At 50.0% G+C, this 18658-nt stretch overlaps 1 protein-coding gene and 2 pseudogenes across 1 annotated transcript; 2 read left to right on the top strand and 1 right to left on the bottom strand.

The window, feature by feature from the left end:
* The first annotated feature begins 357 nt into the window (after positions 1-357).
* LOC116545784 (beta-1,4-galactosyltransferase 7) lies at positions 358-3380 on the top strand. The gene is made up of 4 exons (XM_032272247.1): positions 358-581; positions 1593-1676; positions 1984-2088; positions 2593-3380. Exons 1-4 carry the CDS (start codon positions 423-425, stop codon positions 2746-2748), a joined length of 504 nt encoding a protein of 167 aa, XP_032128138.1. The 5' UTR covers positions 358-422; the 3' UTR covers positions 2749-3380.
* Positions 3381-12258: 8878 nt separating this feature from the next.
* LOC116545783 lies at positions 12259-13282 on the top strand (annotated as a pseudogene).
* A 1783-nt stretch (positions 13283-15065) lies between these two features.
* LOC116545786 lies at positions 15066-16177 on the bottom strand (annotated as a pseudogene).
* Between the last annotated feature and the right edge of the window lie 2481 nt (positions 16178-18658).

Genomic DNA, 18658 nt, shown 5'->3' with positions numbered 1-18658 from the left:
CCCCACCCGGCCACGTACCGTCTCCTGGCCTGCTTTGCTTTCCCGCCGGCACTCACCACCATCGGCCGCGCTTTGTGCTTGTTTGTTTCTCTTTCCTTCTATTGGAATCTCACTTCCTCGAGAGCAGGCCTGGTTTTTCACTGCTGTACCTCCAGTGCTTTGAATGGTTTCTGGCACGTAGCAGGCGCTCAGTAAATATTTGTGCGATGAGTGGAGGGGACAGCCCCATAGGCTGAATGAAGTCAGTGCTGGGCCAGAGAGCACCATAGGCACCATGGGGGCCCCGAGGTGGGTGCTGAGCCCCCGGCAGTGAGCCCATGCGCCGCCCCTGCCCAGCCTCTGCCGCCCTGCACAGGTTCAACCGAGCAGCGCTCATCAACGTGGGCTTCCTGGAGAGCAGCAATAGCACGGACTACATTGCTATGCACGACGTTGACCTGCTCCCTCTCAACGAGGAGCTGGACTATGGCTTCCCTGAGGCTGGGCCCTTCCACGTGGCCTCCCCGGAGCTCCACCCTCTCTACCACTACAAGACCTATGTTGGCGGCATCCTGCTGCTGTCCAAGCAGCACTACCAGCTGGTGAGGCCCGGACAGCCCCCTCTGCTCAGGCTGCAGATGGTGGGCAGGACGGGGCAGTACCTCTGGGGCCCAACAGATGGAGCCCTGCCCCAGCCTGGCAGGGAAACCCGGGAGCAGCCACAGTGCGAGGAGCAGGCGAGCCAGTCAGCCACAGCTGCAGAATCCCTGGAAGCTGGCTTCAGAAACCTGGGGAGTTAGTGGCCCTCAGCATTGAAGAGTGTGGGGGGCGGTTCAGGTGCAGCTTGCCCACGTCCTGGACAGTGTCACTGGGGCCCTGTTTCTCTGTCCATCTCTCAGCTCTGCCTTCCCTGCACTGGGTTTATTTGCAAGGTGGTAGTTGTCACTGCAGCCGGTATCCTAGATGGGTATCCAGGCCCCAGGCTGGTGGGAGACGGGGCCCTTTCTCGTAGCTCAGGCAGGAGTCTGGTTCTGAGCCGCACTGGCTCATGATTGGCAGGCTTGAGTACTGAACCCGCCTGAGCCAATGACTGGCCGGTACAACTCATTGTCCTCGCGGATGGGCGGGCAGGAACAACCTGGTAGCTCAGGCTGGGTCTCCTTCTCTCCAGGCCATGGCAGAAGCCTCCTTTATGGAAATGAAAGCCCTGAGCCAGGTGCAAGAATGGCTGTCTGTCATGGAGCCCAGCTGCCCCTCTCACACACACAGGAAGAGATGAGGGCAGGGTCACCAGAAGAAAGGGGAGTGAGGGAGGCAGAAATCAAGTAGGAACTGGCGCTTCTGCCCATCGACAGTTCCCCAAAGAGATCCCCTCTGCCCAGTGAGACATTTTTGAGAAGGTGAGCATCTCACACAGGTTCAAGACCCCATGAGAACAGGAAAGGGACTGGATGTGCTGCCTCCCACAGCCCCTAGCACTGCAGAGGTGGAGGGGCCTGTAAGCACCTGGTGCTTATTCAGAGCAGCCGGGGAGGAGGGCACTCCTGAGCAGTAGGAGACCAAAGGACCCCCAGGGAGGATGGGCCGAGTGACGCTGCTTATCTCTGTGTCAGTGCAACGGGATGTCCAACCGCTTCTGGGGCTGGGGCCGTGAGGACGATGAGTTCTACCGGCGCATTAAAGGAGCCGGGCTCCAGGTGAGGCTCCCCGGGGCCCTGCTGCCACCTCAGCCATGGTGGCTGCCCAGAGATTCTCTTCTGTTCCCTCGGATGAAGCTCCCCAGGGTCTGGAGATGGCCCTGGTTCTGATACCTGCCCTGACCCTGCCCTGCATGGTCATCTAGCCAGTTCCTTGCCCTCTGGGCCCCAGTCTCCTCTCCTGCAGGCTGGGAGTGCAGACCCCTGCCTCTGACTTCCTGGCAGGCAGTGGGACCTCAGAGGAGCTGGTGGTAAGGGCCAGGGCTCCAGGAATTGTGGCTTGACCCCGACTTCCTTTGGCCTCTAGCTTTTCCGCCCCTCGGGAATCACAACTGGGTACAAGACATTTCGCCACCTGCATGACCCAGCCTGGCGGAAGAGGGACCAGAAACGCATCGCGGCTCAAAAACAGGTGCTGGCTGGGCTCCTCATCGGTGACAGATAGGTGGTGATGTGGGGAGCCAACAGGTCCGAGTTTTCACCAAGTTCTCTTTGGCCCAAATGGCCCCATCCTCCCCTGCTTGTCCCAGGTCAGTTGACAGTGCCTTGCTCTGGTGGCTTCTGGGCACCCTGGGCACTTGTGGGTCAGCCCAGACCTCAGGGTCCATGCAGGCTGGCAGGGTGGGATGGGGAGGCTTAGCTAAAGGTGCCAGAATCTCAGCCACACCCGGGATGCAGGGATCATACCCTCAAACAGCCCCTTCTGTAGGAGGCATATGCGTCCAACAGGAGATCCCGGCTCTCCTGCTTCCTAGTGGGGCACAGCCCTGGGCAAGAGGCTTCACTGCTCTGAGCTGTGGGTTCCTCCTCTCCAGTGGGGACCACAGGACCTCCAATGGTGAGGTTGCGTGCGGTCAGTGGGCAGCTGGTACCTGTGCAGCCCTGAGTCCATGCTCTTTCCTCCCCTCCTCCCCAGGAGCAGTTCAAAGTGGACCGGGAAGGAGGTCTGAACACTGTGAAGTACCATGTGGCTTCCCGAACGGCCCTGTCAGTGGGCGGGGCCGCCTGCACTGTCCTCAACATCATGTTGGACTGTGACAAGGCTGCTACACCCTGGTGCACATTCAGCTGAGTTGGATGGACAGTGTGGAAGCTTGTGCGTACAGGCCACGTTGCTCAGGCTCAGGACAAGGCCTCAGGTCCCAGGCCCAGCTCCAAGAGGATGTTGAGTGTCCGGGACCAAGACAGCAAGCTACACAACTGCAGCCGCCCGGCCACCGAGGCAGGCTTGAGCTGGACCAGGACACATGGGGTGCCTGGGACGCTGCTAGCCATGGACAGTGATCAGAGAGAGGCTGGGATGTGTCCTGAGTGGGACCCCCCCGCCTTTCTGCTCACCCTACTCTGCCCTCCCTCACGTGCCAAGACCTGTGGGCAGTGGGGAGGGCTGAACAGGACAACCTCTCATAAACCCCGCTTTTGTTCCTTCCCACTGGGCCGCCTTGTGCAGAGACACAGCATAGGAGCCAGCAGCTTGCATAGGTGACAGTTGTGACTGGGAGGGTTAGAACTTCAGAAACCCGAGCACAAGCCCCACAGAGGGGAACAGCCAGCACTGCTCCAGCTGGTTGTCGCCGTGCCGGATTGTGCGTCTAGTGTCGCCAGATCCTCTGATTTTTCGAAAGAAACTAGAATGCTGGATTCTTAGGTGAAATCTTCTGATTTTTAAATGATAGCACCTAAATGAAACTTTCAAAAAGTTTGGCAGGCCAGGCAAAATGTGCTGTGGAGCGTTCACTTGTCACTTTTGGCTGAGGGACAGGGGGAGGGGTGAGTTACAAACTGGTGAGGAATTGGGGTGGGGCTGGGACAAGTCCAGCGGGGAGGAGAAGCCAAAGGCATGAGGGTACCTGTACCACCTCCACCCCACCAAGGCTTCCGGGCAGCCCCCTGGGTGCCCTTCTGAGCAGTCTGACCACCTTCAGGCTCTCTCTGGTTGAGCCTCATCCTGCCTCACTAGACACGGAGGAAGGAGAGTGGCTGAGGAGATTCATCCACAGTGATGGGAACCAGCCCAACCCTGTTTGTGGGTGCCCCATGTCCCGGCGGTAACGAGGGAGTGAGAAAAGAAAGGCAAAGTCAGAAGAATAGAATTTTATAACAGGTCCAGGGGTCAAACGCACTCTCGAGGGGTGATCCACGCTGGCACTGGGCTCTGGGCTCCAAGCGCTTTTATTGGTGTATTATCTTGTTAATCTTGCAGGCTGTGGGGAGGGGGGTTGAGGAGGATAGCCGGAGGAAGAGCCTGTGTTTGCAGCATTCAATAGCAAACTCGATTTTCCTAAGACATGCTAACTAAGGACACAGATTTTACCACCCATTGTCTCTCCAGGTGTTTTGGCCAGAGAGGTGCAGCAGATAAGGCCCATAAGGTCTGACCACACACAGTGCATCAAGGGGCTTTTCTCTCCCGAGGATTGTGGACACAGAGCAATTCGAATTGCTCCGTATTCTGAGAACACAGGCAGAGCCTGTGGCGTTTGGGTGTCTCTGCCCTGTAAGGCTTTCTGGCCTTACCCGCACGCACCTGGGAAGACTATCCTGAGTCTTGTGAGCAGAGGTTGCATTACTTCCCAGAGCCTCTTGCATAAGCTCCCTTTACGAGATCCTCACACAAACTCTGTTGGGAAGAGTTGTGGGACCAGAGCAGTTTCTTTTCTGCTCTGCAACCACACCGCAGTGTTCCGTGGTCACAGGGCGCTCTCAGACAGTCCTTACCATAGCCCTCCTGTTACGCTTGATCTCTGCTTTTATTTTACTGCACCGTAGTTTGGATGTGATCCCTGGGACAAATCTCCATGTACAAAGAGCAAAGCAAGCTGGTATTCATTTAACTGTAAGTAACACAGGCCTGCCCCTGGTCATCTCTTCCCACACACAGGACTGGACTGAGGCAGGCAGGGCCCTCAGGCGATGCCTCGGGTCATGGCTTGAGCCTGGAGGAAGGAGAAAGGGAGAAGTGAGAGGATCCCTGTGGTGTTCTCGCAGCACAGAGGGATTAAGGTGGTCACTGAGTGCCCAGGAGCAGTGAGGACACATGGAACTGGGGAGTGCTTTGGGGGGGGAATCACTCAGAGGGAAGTCCAGAGCCCATGAGAATGGGAGGCAAGGGCCCCTGCATATAGGCCACTCCAAGACATTTGGCTGCCAAAGATGCAGGGCAGAAGGCAGAGGAGACCATCAGGCCCAGGCGATGTGGGTTTGTTTTAACACAGGGACACCTGGAGTCCTGGAGAGGGAAGGGGTTGTGCTCCCAGAGCTCGGGAAGGTAGAATCCACAACTCTGGTTCAAAGACTTCTCTGAGGATGATCAGGGCTGCTGTGTGCAGTTGTGTGGCTTGTGCACTGTGTAACCTGTGTATAAGCCAAGGGATTTAAGCAGAGATGGCTAGGGTAAAGCTTCAGGTTCAGATATTTAACCCAGGATCTTTGTGATCCTAAACTGACCTTGCCCAGTGATTCAGCCACACCCACTATTGTGACGGCCAAATGGGCCTAGACTCCAGAGCAAGGGTAGTGGAGAGGGGACTGTGCCAGTTCTCTGGACAACCCCAGCTGCCTCATCTTGGACTGACATGGACACGGGGCAGTAACACCAGCTCTTGGAGTTGGTGGAAATGGGTATATATCAAAGCTCCCAGCTCTGCACTCTCCTGTCACGTAGGAAGACCTCAGAAAATAGGGGTTCCTTCCTTTCCACCTGCACTGGGGGAGTACAATGAGCAGAAGAAAAGCAAAGGTCCCTTTGCCTGGTGAGATCAGCTGACACCTGGGCTTAGGTGCATCCCCAGCCCTGCAGCCTGTTACCTCCCTTGACTGCTGTCCCCACCTCCATCTTCAAGGCTGTGCAGGATGCATTCCAAATCTCCAGCTCCCTCACTCTGCATCCTGGGCCTCCACCACTCTCCAGGAGAGTGGGAGAGGCCTGAGCCATGGGCGGCGAGGAAAAGTGGCAGTCCCGTGCTGCCTCAGTGTCCCACTTGCCTCCTTCATGGAATGGAACTGACATCCCTGCCTCACTGGCCAGGGCATGACTGAAATGGGGCCAGGATGTAGTGTAGCGGGAGCGGCCACGCGAAAGGATCTCTTGGACACCGAACACAGGAGGAAGGAATTTATTTCAGCTGGGAGCAAGGTGGCATAGGTGCCTAACAGCCAAGCTCGTCTAACAAAGGGAGGTTCAGGCTTTATTGGTGGGAACTCTCGGCCAGCAAGAGGATTCAAAACCTGAGTTGGGGGTGCGCAGGAAAAATAGGAGACAGAAAAGCGGGGTCAGGAGGTCTGGGGAGTGAGTACTCCACCAGCAACTTTGTTTCTCAAAGGCTTCGATTATATGCATTTTTCAGGCTCTGGTTGACATCAGTGTGAGAGAAAAAACAGATCACTAATTAACATACTCTATACAATAAGGATGTCAGAGACACACAATCAGTGGTTATAAAAGGTGATAGTCATTCCTGGTGCTCATAAAAAACATTTACATCGAGACATTGTTCCTTGTGACTGCAGGATTTTCTGGTTCCGATCATCTGGTTATCTTTTAACAAGATTCTCCTTTTTTCTGTTCCTGACTCAACTTTATCTCAACTTCCCTCTATCAGGCGTCCCTGTGTCTGGGCTCGACCACCCGTCTTGTGAAACTCGCTTTGCAAGTATTCACACAGTTGGGTTCCCAACACTTTATATAGGCCTATAATTTAGATGTTACACGTGGAAGAATCTTAGGTTCATAGTTTTAGGACTCACATGTGAAAAGGTCTCTGTTTACAGTTTCAGGAATCACATATGAAAGGGTTCCAGTTTACAGTTTTAGGACTCACATGTGAAAAGGTCTCTGTTTACAGTTCAGGAATCACATATGAAAGGGTTCCTGGTTCGATCTTGTTTTAAGTAAAAATAGTGCCTTCTGGAGAGTTTCCCCAAGGCCTAGCCTGTTGTTTTCAGGAAGGAGATTCAGGAGAAGCCAACTGGCCTGCTCTCTCTTTTATTGAGATGCACAGTGGATGACAGAGGAGGAGGGAATCCCAAATGCCTGGGTCTCCCTCCTTATCAGGAGCACCAGCACAGTGCTTGGCCAGTGAAGTGGCTGTTGCAATAATAATAACAATCATGCACCAAAAACAAAATTCCTCATACCGCATTTCACTGAGGCCTCCCTACCTAAGAGCTAGGTCTTTTCACCAGTTCTGTAGATGAGGAAGGCAAAGATAGACAGGCAAGTAGCTTGCCCAAGGTCCCAGAGCTGTAAGGGGTGGGGAACTTGGGAACCCCTGGAATGCACCTTCAGAGCCAGATTTCATCCTCCCTTCCCTGTATAGCAGGTGCCCATGAACAGGTGTTCCTTCCCCACAGGTCTTCTTCCTCTCCCCTGCTGGAAAGGGCAGATGGGGAGGGCTGGGAGGAAAACAGGGCCATGGTGGAGGTGCAAAGGATCTGTCTCAGGCTCCTCTGCCTCGAGCAAGACAGGGATTTGGCTGCTTGGCGCTGAGGAGCACTGATGGGGCATCAGTGGGACCCAGAGTATGGCACTGTAAGTGGGCTGTATGGAGTGCTTGGGGAAGGCTTCTGGAGGAGGCAAAGTCTTGGTGGTAGAGAAAGAGTTCACCAGCAGGAAAGGGAAGGGATCAGCATGCGCAAAGGCAGAGAGCCTGGAGCAAACCGTGTGTCAGGGACCCAGGAGGAGCTCGAGGTGTTCCTGGCACCCCCGATACCGTGCAGGAGTTGGGAAGTGGGCAGCAAAGGGAAGGCTGGGGTGAGTCATGAGGATCTGTGAATGCCACAGATGTAGTTTATTGTACTTTATTCTAGGAGTGCAGGGGTTTTGAGGAGTTTCAAGCAGGGGAGAACTTTTTTTGAGACAGGGTCTCACTCTGTTGCCCTTGCTGGAGTGCAGCGGCGCGATCTCGGCACCAGAATCACTTGCATTAAACCTGGCGGAGGTTGCAGTGAGCTGAGATTGAGTGAGTGAGATTGAGCTACTTCCCTCCAGCCTGGGCAACCTCCGCCTCCCAGGTTCAAGAGATTCTTCTGCCTCAGCCTCCCAAGTAGCTGGGATTACAAGCATGCAGGACCATGCCTGCTAATTTTTTGTATTTTTTTTTTAGTGTATGTACTGCCAAAGGTAGCACAATTTTTTGTATTTTTTTTTTTTAGTAGAGAGATGGTTTCACTGTGTTTGCAATCTGCCCGCCCCAGCCTCCCAGAATGCTCGGATTACAGGTGTGAGCCTGGTCAGGGGAGAACTTTTGAACAGTTACCTGTGTTCTACAACACGGATCTTTTGGGGGATAACAAAGATCCTTTGGGGGACCCAGGGTGGACTGCAGGGTGGAGTCTGAGGAGGGAGAGAGCCCAGTCCAAGGGAGAGATAGTGAAGCCAGAATGAGGCAGGGGAATGGGGGTGGGGATGCAGGCCCGCTGAGCCCCTAGAGCCAGTAGGAGCCCTCCCTAGCAGGATCAACCAGACTCCATCAGCCTTCCCTTCACGGAGGGTCAACTCCACTGCAGACTGTTTCCCAAAAGGCAGATGGATGGACACATGGTCTTTTTGCCATCTCAGCCCTCATGCCTTGAGAACATTTTTTACAAAACCAAAAAAAGAGAAAAGCAACTTTCCATTCCAGCATCAATGTGTAAACAGCTTGCAAGTCATCATTCCCATCCTTTCAACAAGAAAGAAAGTGCAACGCACTGAAAAGCAACTCCTTATCTTAGACTCATCAGAGATGAGGTTGCAGGGCAAACCGCCTCCCACAATCTGCAGAGGCAGGCAAAGCCTTAGCTAGAGCAGAAGCTGCTGGAGCCACACATTGGTTAGGAATATTTAAGTGGTAATGTTGACAAAGTCAGGATGTGGACTCCTGGTGAAGACCCAAGAAGAATCCCCTCCTGCCTCTGACAGGGAAAGGGAAAGCTAACCATTTAAAAACACCCAGAGTGGGCCAGGCCAGGGGGCTCACGCTTGTAATCCCAGCACTTTGGGAGGCTGAGATGGGCAGATCACCTGAGGCCAGGAGTTTGAGACCAGCCTGGCCAACATGGCGAAACCCTGTCTCTACTAAAAATACAACAACAACAACAAAAATTAGCCAAGCATGGTGGTGGGTGCCTGTAATCCCAGCTACTTGGGAGGCTGAGGCAGGAGAATCACTTGAACCTGAAGGCAGGAGGCTGCAGTGAGCTGAGATCATGCCATTGCACTCCAGCCTGGGCAACAAGAGTGAAACTTTGTCTCTAAATAAATAAATAAAATAAACACACCCAGAGCGATCTCCATAACAAAAGCCTACTCTCCAGGAAAAAAGAGCCCGTCTCACTGAAGGGCTAGGACAGTCACCCGTCTCCAGCCCCCTCTAGCCTTCCTGTCTCACCTAAGTAGGTGGGACAAAGCTAAGACACCTGTGAAGACACCAGGGATACGGACACATTAAAAGACCAAGATTTAATCATAAAATTAGAAACATGCTTCTCCATTCCCTAAACCTTGCTGTCACATCAGCGGGGCTCCAGTGTAACAGTATGGGATTGTAGCTGAGGGAGCTGTTAGGCTCAGGATTTCAGAAGTTCTTAGGGAAACCCAGAGACACTAGAGGAATTGAAAGGCTCTGTCACTTAAAGTTACAGTAAACATTATGCCCAACTCCTCATCCGATTAACGTCAAACCTTGCATTAAAGACTATGGACATCCGTTTCTTCGCCCAATTAATCATGTATGACAAGCTATGGCAAAAGGCATGAAAAAAAACACAGGCTGAAGAGACAAAGCAAGTGTCAGAATCATGCCCAGCTATGACAGATGTTGAAATTATTAGACAAGAAATTTAAAATAACTATGACTAACATGCTAAGGGCTCTATTGGAAAAAGAACAGATGGGAAATGTAAGCAGAGAGATGGAAACTCTAAGAATCAAAGGACATGCTAGAAATTGGTCGGGCGCAGTGGCTTACGCCTGTAATCTTGCGCTTTGGGAGGCCGAGACTGTCTCTAACGTTCTCCAACCTAGGTGGACTGCCTGAGCTCAGGAGTTCGAGACCAGCCTGAGCAACATGGTGAAATCCTGTCTCTACTAAAATTACAAAAAATTTAGCTGGGCGTGGTGGTGTGTGCCTGTAATCCCAACTACTATGGAGGCTGAGGCACAAGAATCTCTTGCATTAAACCTGGCAGAGACTGCAGTGAGCTGAGATTGAGTGAGTGAGATTGAGCCACTTCACTCCAGCCTGGGCGACAGAACAAGACTCTGTCTCAAAAAAAAAAAAAAAGAAAACACTATAATAGAGATGAAGAAGGCCATCAGTAAACTGGACACAGATGAGGAAAGAATCAACCTGAAGATATGTTAGTAGACCTTTCCCAAACTGTAATGCAAAGAAAAAATGGGGGAGAAAACTAGATTACACAAGAACTGTGGGATATTTTCAAAAGGTATAATATATGCACAGTTGAAACACCATGAGGAGGAGAAAGGGAGAACAGCGCAGAAGAAGCATGCAAGTAATAATGGCTCACAATTTTCCGAAAATAAAGGCAGACACCAAGCCACAGATCCAGGAAGCTTAGAGAACACCGAATAGGTAAATACTAAAAAAACCAACACCTACACATATCATATTCAAACTGGAGAAAACCAAAGACAAACACACAATCTTGAAAGAAGCAATAGAAAAAACCCAGCTTACTTATATAGGAAATGAAGAAAAATTACAGCCTGCTTCTCGTCAGACACCACGAAAGCAAGAAGAGAAAAGGGTGAAATATTTAAAGTGTTGAAAGAGAAAATCTCATCAACCTAGATTTCCATATCCAGTAAGAGTATCCTTCAAAAGTGAAGAAAACACTGTGTATGTAGTACAGACTACAGAATGCTGTATTTTATGATGGTTTAAAAATGGTGACATCCATGTTATAAAAATGTTTGCTCTGACAAAAAGAACAAAGGAGAAACAAAAACTTTCTGAGGGCCAGGCGTGGTAGCTCACATCTGTAAATCTCAGCACTTTGAGAGACCAAGGCAGGAGGATCCCTTGAGCCCAGGAGTTTGAGACCAGCCTGGGCAACATAGTGAGACCCCAACTTTACAAAAAATAAAAAAATTAGCTGAGTGTGGTAGCACGCTACTTGGGAGGCTGAGGTGGGATCCCTTGAGCCCGGGAGGTCGAGGCTACAGTAAACCGTGTTTGGCCACTGCACTGCAGCCTGGGTGACAGTGTAAGACCTTGTTTCAAGAAACACACACACACACACACACACACACACACACACATTCTCTCCTACAAGCAAAAAAAGGTTATTGCCAGCTAACCTGCCCCGCAACAAATGTTAAAAGCATCTCTTTATGGAGAAGGGAAGAGATACAGGTTAGAAACTCAGATCCACGTAAAGAAAGGAAGGGTGTTGGGAAAGGAGTACGTGAAGGCAATAGAAAATCTTCTCCATTTCCTGTTCTCAGTTGATCTAGTAGGTCACTGCCTGGTTAAAGTAATAATAGCAACAATGTGCTAGGGACCCTAGTGAAGGACAGGTGAAATCAAGAAAAGCCCTGTCAGAAGGGTGAGGAGAGAGGAATTGGGAAACTCTGTAAGAAGACTCCTGCACTGCCCACGAAGCGGGAAAGTGTCATTTGAAAGTAGACGTAGATTAGTTGCAAATCGATATTGTGAACTCTAGGGCAATGAATTAAAGTATTTTGAAAGAAGTATAATTATATACTAGAAAGGAAAAGGAGTGGAATCATGTAAAATTCATGAGAACCAGGTCTGTTCTAACGCTCAAGTGTTTTAAGATCTGTTTCTTCCTATGTAGTCCCTATATGGGGAGTCTAGTCTCCTATATAGGGAGGCAGCTCTCCACTGGCACAGGAAATTTACCAGAAAGATTTGAACATAAGCAAACATTAAGTTTCAAATTAAATCACACATGAAGAAAACGAGGCCAGGTATGGTGGCTCACATCTGTAATCCCAGCACTTTGAGAGGCTGAGGTGGGAGGGTCACTTGAGCACAGAAGCACACTTGATACTGTAGTGAGCCATGACGGTGCCACAGCACTCAAGTCTAGGCGACACGGCCAGACCCTATCTCAAAAAAAAAGAAAGAGAAAGAGAGAGAAAAAGAGGGAAAGGAAGAAAGAAAGAAGAAAGGGAAAGAAAGGAAGAAAGGAAGAAAGAAGGAAGGAAGGAAGGATGGAAGGAAGGAAGGAAGGAAGGAAGGAAGGAAGGGAGAGAGAGAGAGAAGGGAAGAAAGAGCCTGGGCAGGGTGGCTCATGCCTATAATCCCAGCATTTTGGGAGGCCGTGGTGGGCGGATCATGAGGTCAGGAGTTCAAGACCAGCCGGGCCACGTGGTGAAACCCTATCTCTAATAAAAATACAAAAATTAGCTGGGCGTGATGGTGCATGCCTGTAATCCCAGGTACTCGGGAGGCTGAGGCAGGAGAATTGCTTGAACCAGGACCGGGAGGCAGAGGTTACAGAGAGTCAAGGTCAGGCTACTGCACTCTGGCCTGGGAGATAGAGCTGCCTGACGTGGAGCCCGCCGCCTTCCTGTCACTGCTCAAGTTTTTCCACTGGGACGAGGTGCAGATTGCCCGGAGATGGTGATGACCACGCTATACATACACCACCGAGAAGCAGGCGGTGCTGGCGCTCGAGGCCACTGCGTGGAGTTCCTGAAGAAGAACCTGTGAGCCGACAACGTCTTCATGCTGCTCATGCAGGGGCGACTCTTCGATGAACCATAGCTGGCCAGCCTGTGCCTGGAGAACATCACAGAAACACCGTGGACGCCATCACCGCAGAGGGCTTCACCGGCATTGACCTGGACACGCTGGTGGCTGTCCTGGAGCGCGACACACTGGACATCCGTGAAGTGCGGCTGTTCAACGCCATCGTCCGCTGGTCTGAGGCTGAGTGTCCGTGGTAGCAGCTGCAGGTAACGCCTGAGAACAGGCAGAAGGTTCTGGGCAAGGCCCTGGGCCTCATCTGCTTCCCACTTAAGACCATCCAGGAGTTTGCTGCAGGCCCCCTGCACAGTCAGGCATCCTGGTGGACCTCAAGGTGGTCAGCCTCTTCCTGCGCTTCATCGTCACCCCAAGCTGCGAGTGGAGTTCATGGACCGGCCCGCTGCTGCCTGCGCGGGAAGGAGCGCAGCATCAACCTCTTCCAGCAGGTGGAGAGTCGCTGGGGCTATAGCCGCACCAGACCGCATCAGGTTCTCCGTCAACAAGCGCATCTTTGTGGTGGGATTTGGGCTGTGCGGATCCATCCATGGGCCCATTGGCTACCAAGTGAACATCCAGATCATTGGCACCAACAGCAACACTGTCCTGGGCCAGAACGACACGGGCTTCAGCTACCAGGTTCAGCTAGCACCTCCCCCGTCATGTTCAAGGAGCTGGTGGAGGTGCTGCCCAACGTCAGCTACACGGCCTGTGCCACGCTCAAGGGCCCAGACTCCCACTAGGGCACCAAAGGCCTATGCGAGGTGACACACGAGTTGCCCACCATGGGCGCCAAGACCTGCTTCACCTTCTGCTGTGAAGGCCGGGAACAACAACGGGACATCTGTGGAGGACGGCTAGATCCCTGAGGTCATCTTCTACACCTAGGCTGCCCCACACAGTCTCCCTCCACGGGGACAGCCTCTGCCCAGGCCATCACCCACTGCTGGGCCGCCCTGTGTGGGGCAGGGCCTGGTGTCACTCCGGCCACTGTCCACTCCACACCACCTTTCTCAGCATCAGGAAGAGGCTTCCCTGTGTTCACCACAATGAGTGTGGCTGCTGGATCAGGGCAGCCATGGAGGCGGCCGGGCCAGCGGCCAGGCCCTGTGGAGACAATCCCTCAGGACTGGGGACAGGGCTGTGCCAGCCTAGGCCAGGCCCCATGGGCCCACAGCTCCTGGTGCCTGCCCAAGTCACCTGACCGTGGTTCGAAGTGGGCCTTCCCCACGATTCCTTTCACTGCACATTGCAATGCATTTGCGATTCCTCCATCACAAGAAAGAAAGAAAGAAAAAGACAAAGCCATGTCTGAGGAGACAAAGACAGAAAAAGAAAGAAATAAAAGAAAGAAATAATTGGGAGAAGAAAGAAAATTTAAAAGACAAGAATATTCATGTCAGAGGAGAACAGATTCAAGCAGGGTGATTTGGAATCTCTGAATATGCCAATCAGCAGTTCTCAACCCTGGCCATGCATCTGAATGTACTGGAGAGCTCTAAAAACATACTAATTTCTTGCGTTCAACCCCAATGAGTTCATTGGGTCTGGGGGTAGGGCCCAAACGTCCTTTGTCTGAAAGCTGCGAACCGCTGCCCCACGAGGGACAGCGTGCTCCACCTGCTTCCTGCTTCCCGCTTCCTGCTTCCTGTCTCCTGGCATCCCTCAGGCCCTGAACGCCTACTTGGTTTCTGTAAAATGGCCCCTGCCTGACTCATCTGGGAAGTAGGAACATGCAAAGCCAAAATCACACAACTCGGAGATGTAGGTAAAACACGAGACTGCAGTCCAGGAGAGATCGTCACCGGGGAGTGGAAGCTGGAGGGACAGTGCTATGCCCCGAATCTAGAACAGCATTCAGCCCTGGTTGCCCACTGGAATCACTTGCTGAGCATTCAAGGCAACCACTGCCTCTAGAGGCTCCGATTTATTTGGTCTGGGATAATGCCTGAGCCACTGGGATTTAAAAGATGCCCAGATAGGTCCAATGGGCCACCATGATTGAGAACTCCAGTCCTAGGTAGTCCTTGGCCTGTGTTTCTTTGCTCAGGAACCCAGTTTACAAAAGACTGCAGTTGTTGAAACAGGGAAAGAACAAGCTTTGTCTTCTGCAGAAACAGTATGCATTTCAGTGTTCATAGCAACATGATGTGGGTGCCTGGGACTGACCAAGTGTGGTGACTTTTCAGGCCAAATGCCTAACAGCTGGTGGAGGGCCCTGCCATCACGCAGCTGGGTTTGTGCTTTGTTATCCATCCTGGAGTTAGCCTGGGGACCAGGCCTCCAAGAAGAAGGGAGCACGTGCAGGAAGGGCCTGAGGCTGCATGCTCTGCAGGACTGGCCTCGCACCTAGAACCGCAGAGAAGGCGAGGTCTGTACTTCTCTTGTCCTTGGACACTTTAGGGTCCTTTGGGGAATGGGATCCTTACTCCTCTCATCAGGTCTGGGAGTCCCTTGGGAGTAGACTGAGTAAAGAAAGGAGGGAAGACTGGGTTCAACTTTGAAAGCCAAGTTGCTTTGTAGAAGTCATCAGGGTGTTGGTTTACATCTGACAATATCCCTTGGCAGGGCAGGGGTGAAGTTGAGAATCTCAGGAATTTTAATGTTTATAATTTAATAAATCTCTTGATGACTGCAGACATGTATGGCTGTTTGGTAGTATTCAGAAACATTATAAGTAATGGCAGTTTTTTCAATTGGTATGTAGTCCTTAATAATTGTATATGAAATTGCTGTCAAACCAGTAAGACTTCATTTACGCATCCATCATTTTGAGGATTGTTGGTAACCTGGGCATATTTTCCCCAAGTAACTTGGCCTCCTTGCATTGCAAGGGCCAATTCGCTCACATTTCCTTCAGTGACAGTACCTTTCGTAAGAGCATCCAAAGTTGTATACAGTGTGAATGAGGGATTCTTCTTTACACCAAGTATTGGTAGGCAAAAGGTGGCTTTCAGGTCAGGACATGTTACCTGGGCTTTCTTGAAACTCAAGACCATAGCCTGATGAATCTTTCATATTTAGGTGATTTTCTTGTAAAGCCATCTCCAACATAGACTTCAGCAACCATCCTCTTCTATGCCTTCTTCTTTCTCTTTCCGTTTGAATAACTTTTAATACTTCTGCTTCTCCCTGGGCATGTACTTTAGGCAGAAGGACTTCCCATTTTCCTGCCTTCTCTTTTCTTTTTGGTTTTATCATATTGTAAAGTACTTTAGCTCGAGATTGTCCCTCTCTGTCCAGCAGATAGGCAGATCCTGCTACCTGTGGAGTCTTTACAATAATTATATATTTCAATAATTATATATTTCTCTTTTCATGCATCTTGATAGTATTTTTCATTTGTATTTTCTCAGCAGGGTGCTGTTTATAGTAAAGCTTAGCCTTCAGACCAATCATTTTCTTTGCCTTCTTTAAATATTCATGAGCCTCTGGACTTTCCTTCTTTCTCGTTTTCTCATGGTAATCCAAATGGTATCCATAGCATTTACAGTGTAATTCAGTATATTCGTTCTGTGGCACACTGACAGCTGCAGAGCCACCAGGAACAGCCCCTGGGGTGCGAAAACTCTCAATTTTCGGGTCTCAGAGACCCACAAGCTGATGCTGCGCTGGCTGAGATGGGAAAATGTCAGGATCTCTCCTAGTACATTTCAGAATCCACGATGACTGCTGATGCTAACTGGTTAAAGAATTTAGGACAGAAATCAGTGGGTTAGACTAGATTAAAAAATCTAATGAAGGCTCAGGAAATGATCAGTGGTCACCTATAGTAAAATGCATTAGGAGCTAAATAATGATTTGGATTGAAGGGGTCTACAGGAATGGGGGCTCATTGTATGAATTCATTCATTCATTAATTCATTCAACTCTTTTCTGTTGTGACTAGTAAAGAAGAAAATGGGCATCGACAGCTGCAACTACAGAAGCAAAAGAAGGGACAAAAAGGGGTCTCCCAAAGGGCAGGTGGTAGCCCCCAAATTGCAGGTATTTATCTTAATTGCTGCAGAGTGGGTGGCAGAGGGGTTAACAGAATGCACGAAAAAGCAGAAGCAGAAACAAGCGATAGGTGGCTCTCGCCTGTAATCCCAGCACTTTGGGAGGCAGAGGCAGGCAGATCACTTGAGGTCAGAAGTTCGAGACCAGCCTGGCCAACATGGTGAAACCCCATCTCTATACCAAAAATACAAAACTTAGCCAGGCTGCGGGGGCATGAGCTTGTAGTCCCAGCTACTCAGGAGGCTGAGACAGGAGAATCGCTTGAACCTGGGAGGCAAAGTTGCAGTGAGCCGTGGTCGCTCCACTGTACTCCAGCCTGGGTGACAGAGGGAAACAAAAGGAAACACTGGAAAATCCGAGCCCTGTAGCCAGATTTCCCTCAGAGCTATAATATTTAAAAACAAAAACAAAAACAAAAAACAAATTATCAAGTCCATTCAAAATTTTCATAGTTTTATAGTGTTTGTTTTTAACTTCTCCTTGCTTTCTAATTTTATTTTTTAACATGGTTTTTGCTGGTCTTTAAAAAATTTGATAGTTTTGTATATTTATTTAATATTCAGCAAATTGCTTAACTTTCTTTCTTTTTTTTTTTTTTTCCCCATTTATTTATTTTATTGCATTTTAGGTTTTGGGGTACATGTGAAGAACATGCAAAATTGTTGCATAGGAACACACGTGGCAGTGTGATTTGCTGCCTTCCTCCCCATCACCTACATCTGGCATTTCTCCCCTTGCTATCTCTCCCCAGCTTCCCACCCCCCACCCTCCCTCCCCTATTTCCCCCCAACTGACCCCAGTGTGTAGTGCTCCCCTCCTTGTGTCCATGTGTTCTCATTGTTTAACACCCGCCTATGAGTGAGAACATGCGGTGTTTGATCTTCTGGTCTTCTGTCAGTTTGCTGAGAATGATGGTTTCCAGGTTCATCCATGTCCCTACAAAGGACCCAAACTCATCGTTTTTTATGGCTGCATAATATTCCATGGTGTATATGTGCCACATTTTCCCTATCCAGTCTATCGTCGATGGGCATTTGGGTTGGTTCCAGGTCTTTGCTATTGTAAACAGTGCTGCAATGAACATTCGTGTACACGTGTCCTTATAGTAGAACGATTTGTAATCTTTTGGATATATACCCAGTAATGGGATTGCTGGGTCAAATGGAATTTCTATTTCTAGGTCCTTGAGGAATCGCCACACTGTCTTCCACAATGGTTGCACTAATTTACACTCCCACCAACAGTGCAAAAGTGTTCCTATTTCTCCACATCCTCTCCAGCATCTGTTGTCTCCAGATTTTTTAATGATCGCCATTCTAACCGGCGTGAGATGGTATCTCAGTGTAGTTTTGATTTGCATTTCTCTGATGACCAGTGATGATGAGCATTTTTTCATATGTTTGTTGGCCTCACGTATGTCTTCTTTTGAGAAGTGTCTGTTCATATCCTTTGCCCACTTTTGAATGGGCTTGTTAGTTTTTTTCTTGTAAATCTGCTTTAGTTCTTTGTAAATTACGGATATCAGCCCTTTGTCAGATGGGTAAACTGCAAAAATTTTTTCCCAATCTGTTGGTTGCCGATTCACTCTAATGATTGTTTCTTTTGCTGTGCAGAAGCTGTGGAGTTTGATTAGGTCCCATTTGTCTATTTTGGCTTTTGTTGTCAATGCGTTTGGCGTTTTGGTCATGAAGTCCTTGCCTACACCTACGTCCTGAATGGTTTTGCCTAGATTTTCTTCTAGGGTTTTTATGGTGTTAGGTCTTATGTTTAAGTCTTTAATCCATCTGGAGTTAATTTTAGTGTAAGGTGTCAGGAAGGGGTCCAGTTTCTGCTTTCTGCACATGGCTAGCCAGCTTTCCCAACACCATTTATTGAACAGGGAATCCTTTCCCCATTGCTTGTTTTTGTCTGGTTTGTCAAAGATCAGATGGTTGTAGATATGTTGTGTTGCCTCCGAGACCTCTGTTCTGTTCCATTGGTCTATATCTCTGTTTTGGTACCAGTACCATGCTGTTTTGATTACTGTAGCCTTGTAGTATAGTTTGAAGTCTGGTAGTGTGATGCCCCCCGCTTTGTTCTTTTTGCTTAGAATTGACTTGGCTATGCGGGCTCTCTTTTGGTTCCATATGAAGTTTAAGGTGGTTTTTTCCAGTTCTGCAAAGAAGGTCATTGGTAGCTTGATGGGGATAGCATTGAATCTGTAAATTACTTTGGGCAGTATGGCCATTTTCACGATATTGATTCTTCCTAACCATGAACATGGGA

The sequence above is a fragment of the Sapajus apella genome, unplaced genomic scaffold (genome assembly GCF_009761245.1).
Source record: "Sapajus apella isolate SASKATOON/1434 unplaced genomic scaffold, GSC_monkey_1.0 scaffold370, whole genome shotgun sequence".
NCBI lineage: Eukaryota > Metazoa > Chordata > Mammalia > Primates > Cebidae > Sapajus > Sapajus apella.
Note: the sequence above shows the minus strand (reverse complement) of the source record. Positions and strands in the feature narration are given on the sequence as shown.

Excerpts from the sequence above, each read along its gene's own strand:
- LOC116545784 (XM_032272247.1), top strand. The coding sequence starts at position 423 with ATGCACGACGTTGACCTGCTCCCTCTCAACGAGGAGCTGGACTATGGC. Across the intron at positions 582-1,592 it reads CCAAGCAGCACTACCAGCTG|TGCAACGGGATGTCCAACCG; the intron begins GTGAGGCCCGGA and ends TCTCTGTGTCAG. Across the intron at positions 2,089-2,592 it reads GCATCGCGGCTCAAAAACAG|GAGCAGTTCAAAGTGGACCG; the intron begins GTGCTGGCTGGG and ends CCTCCTCCCCAG.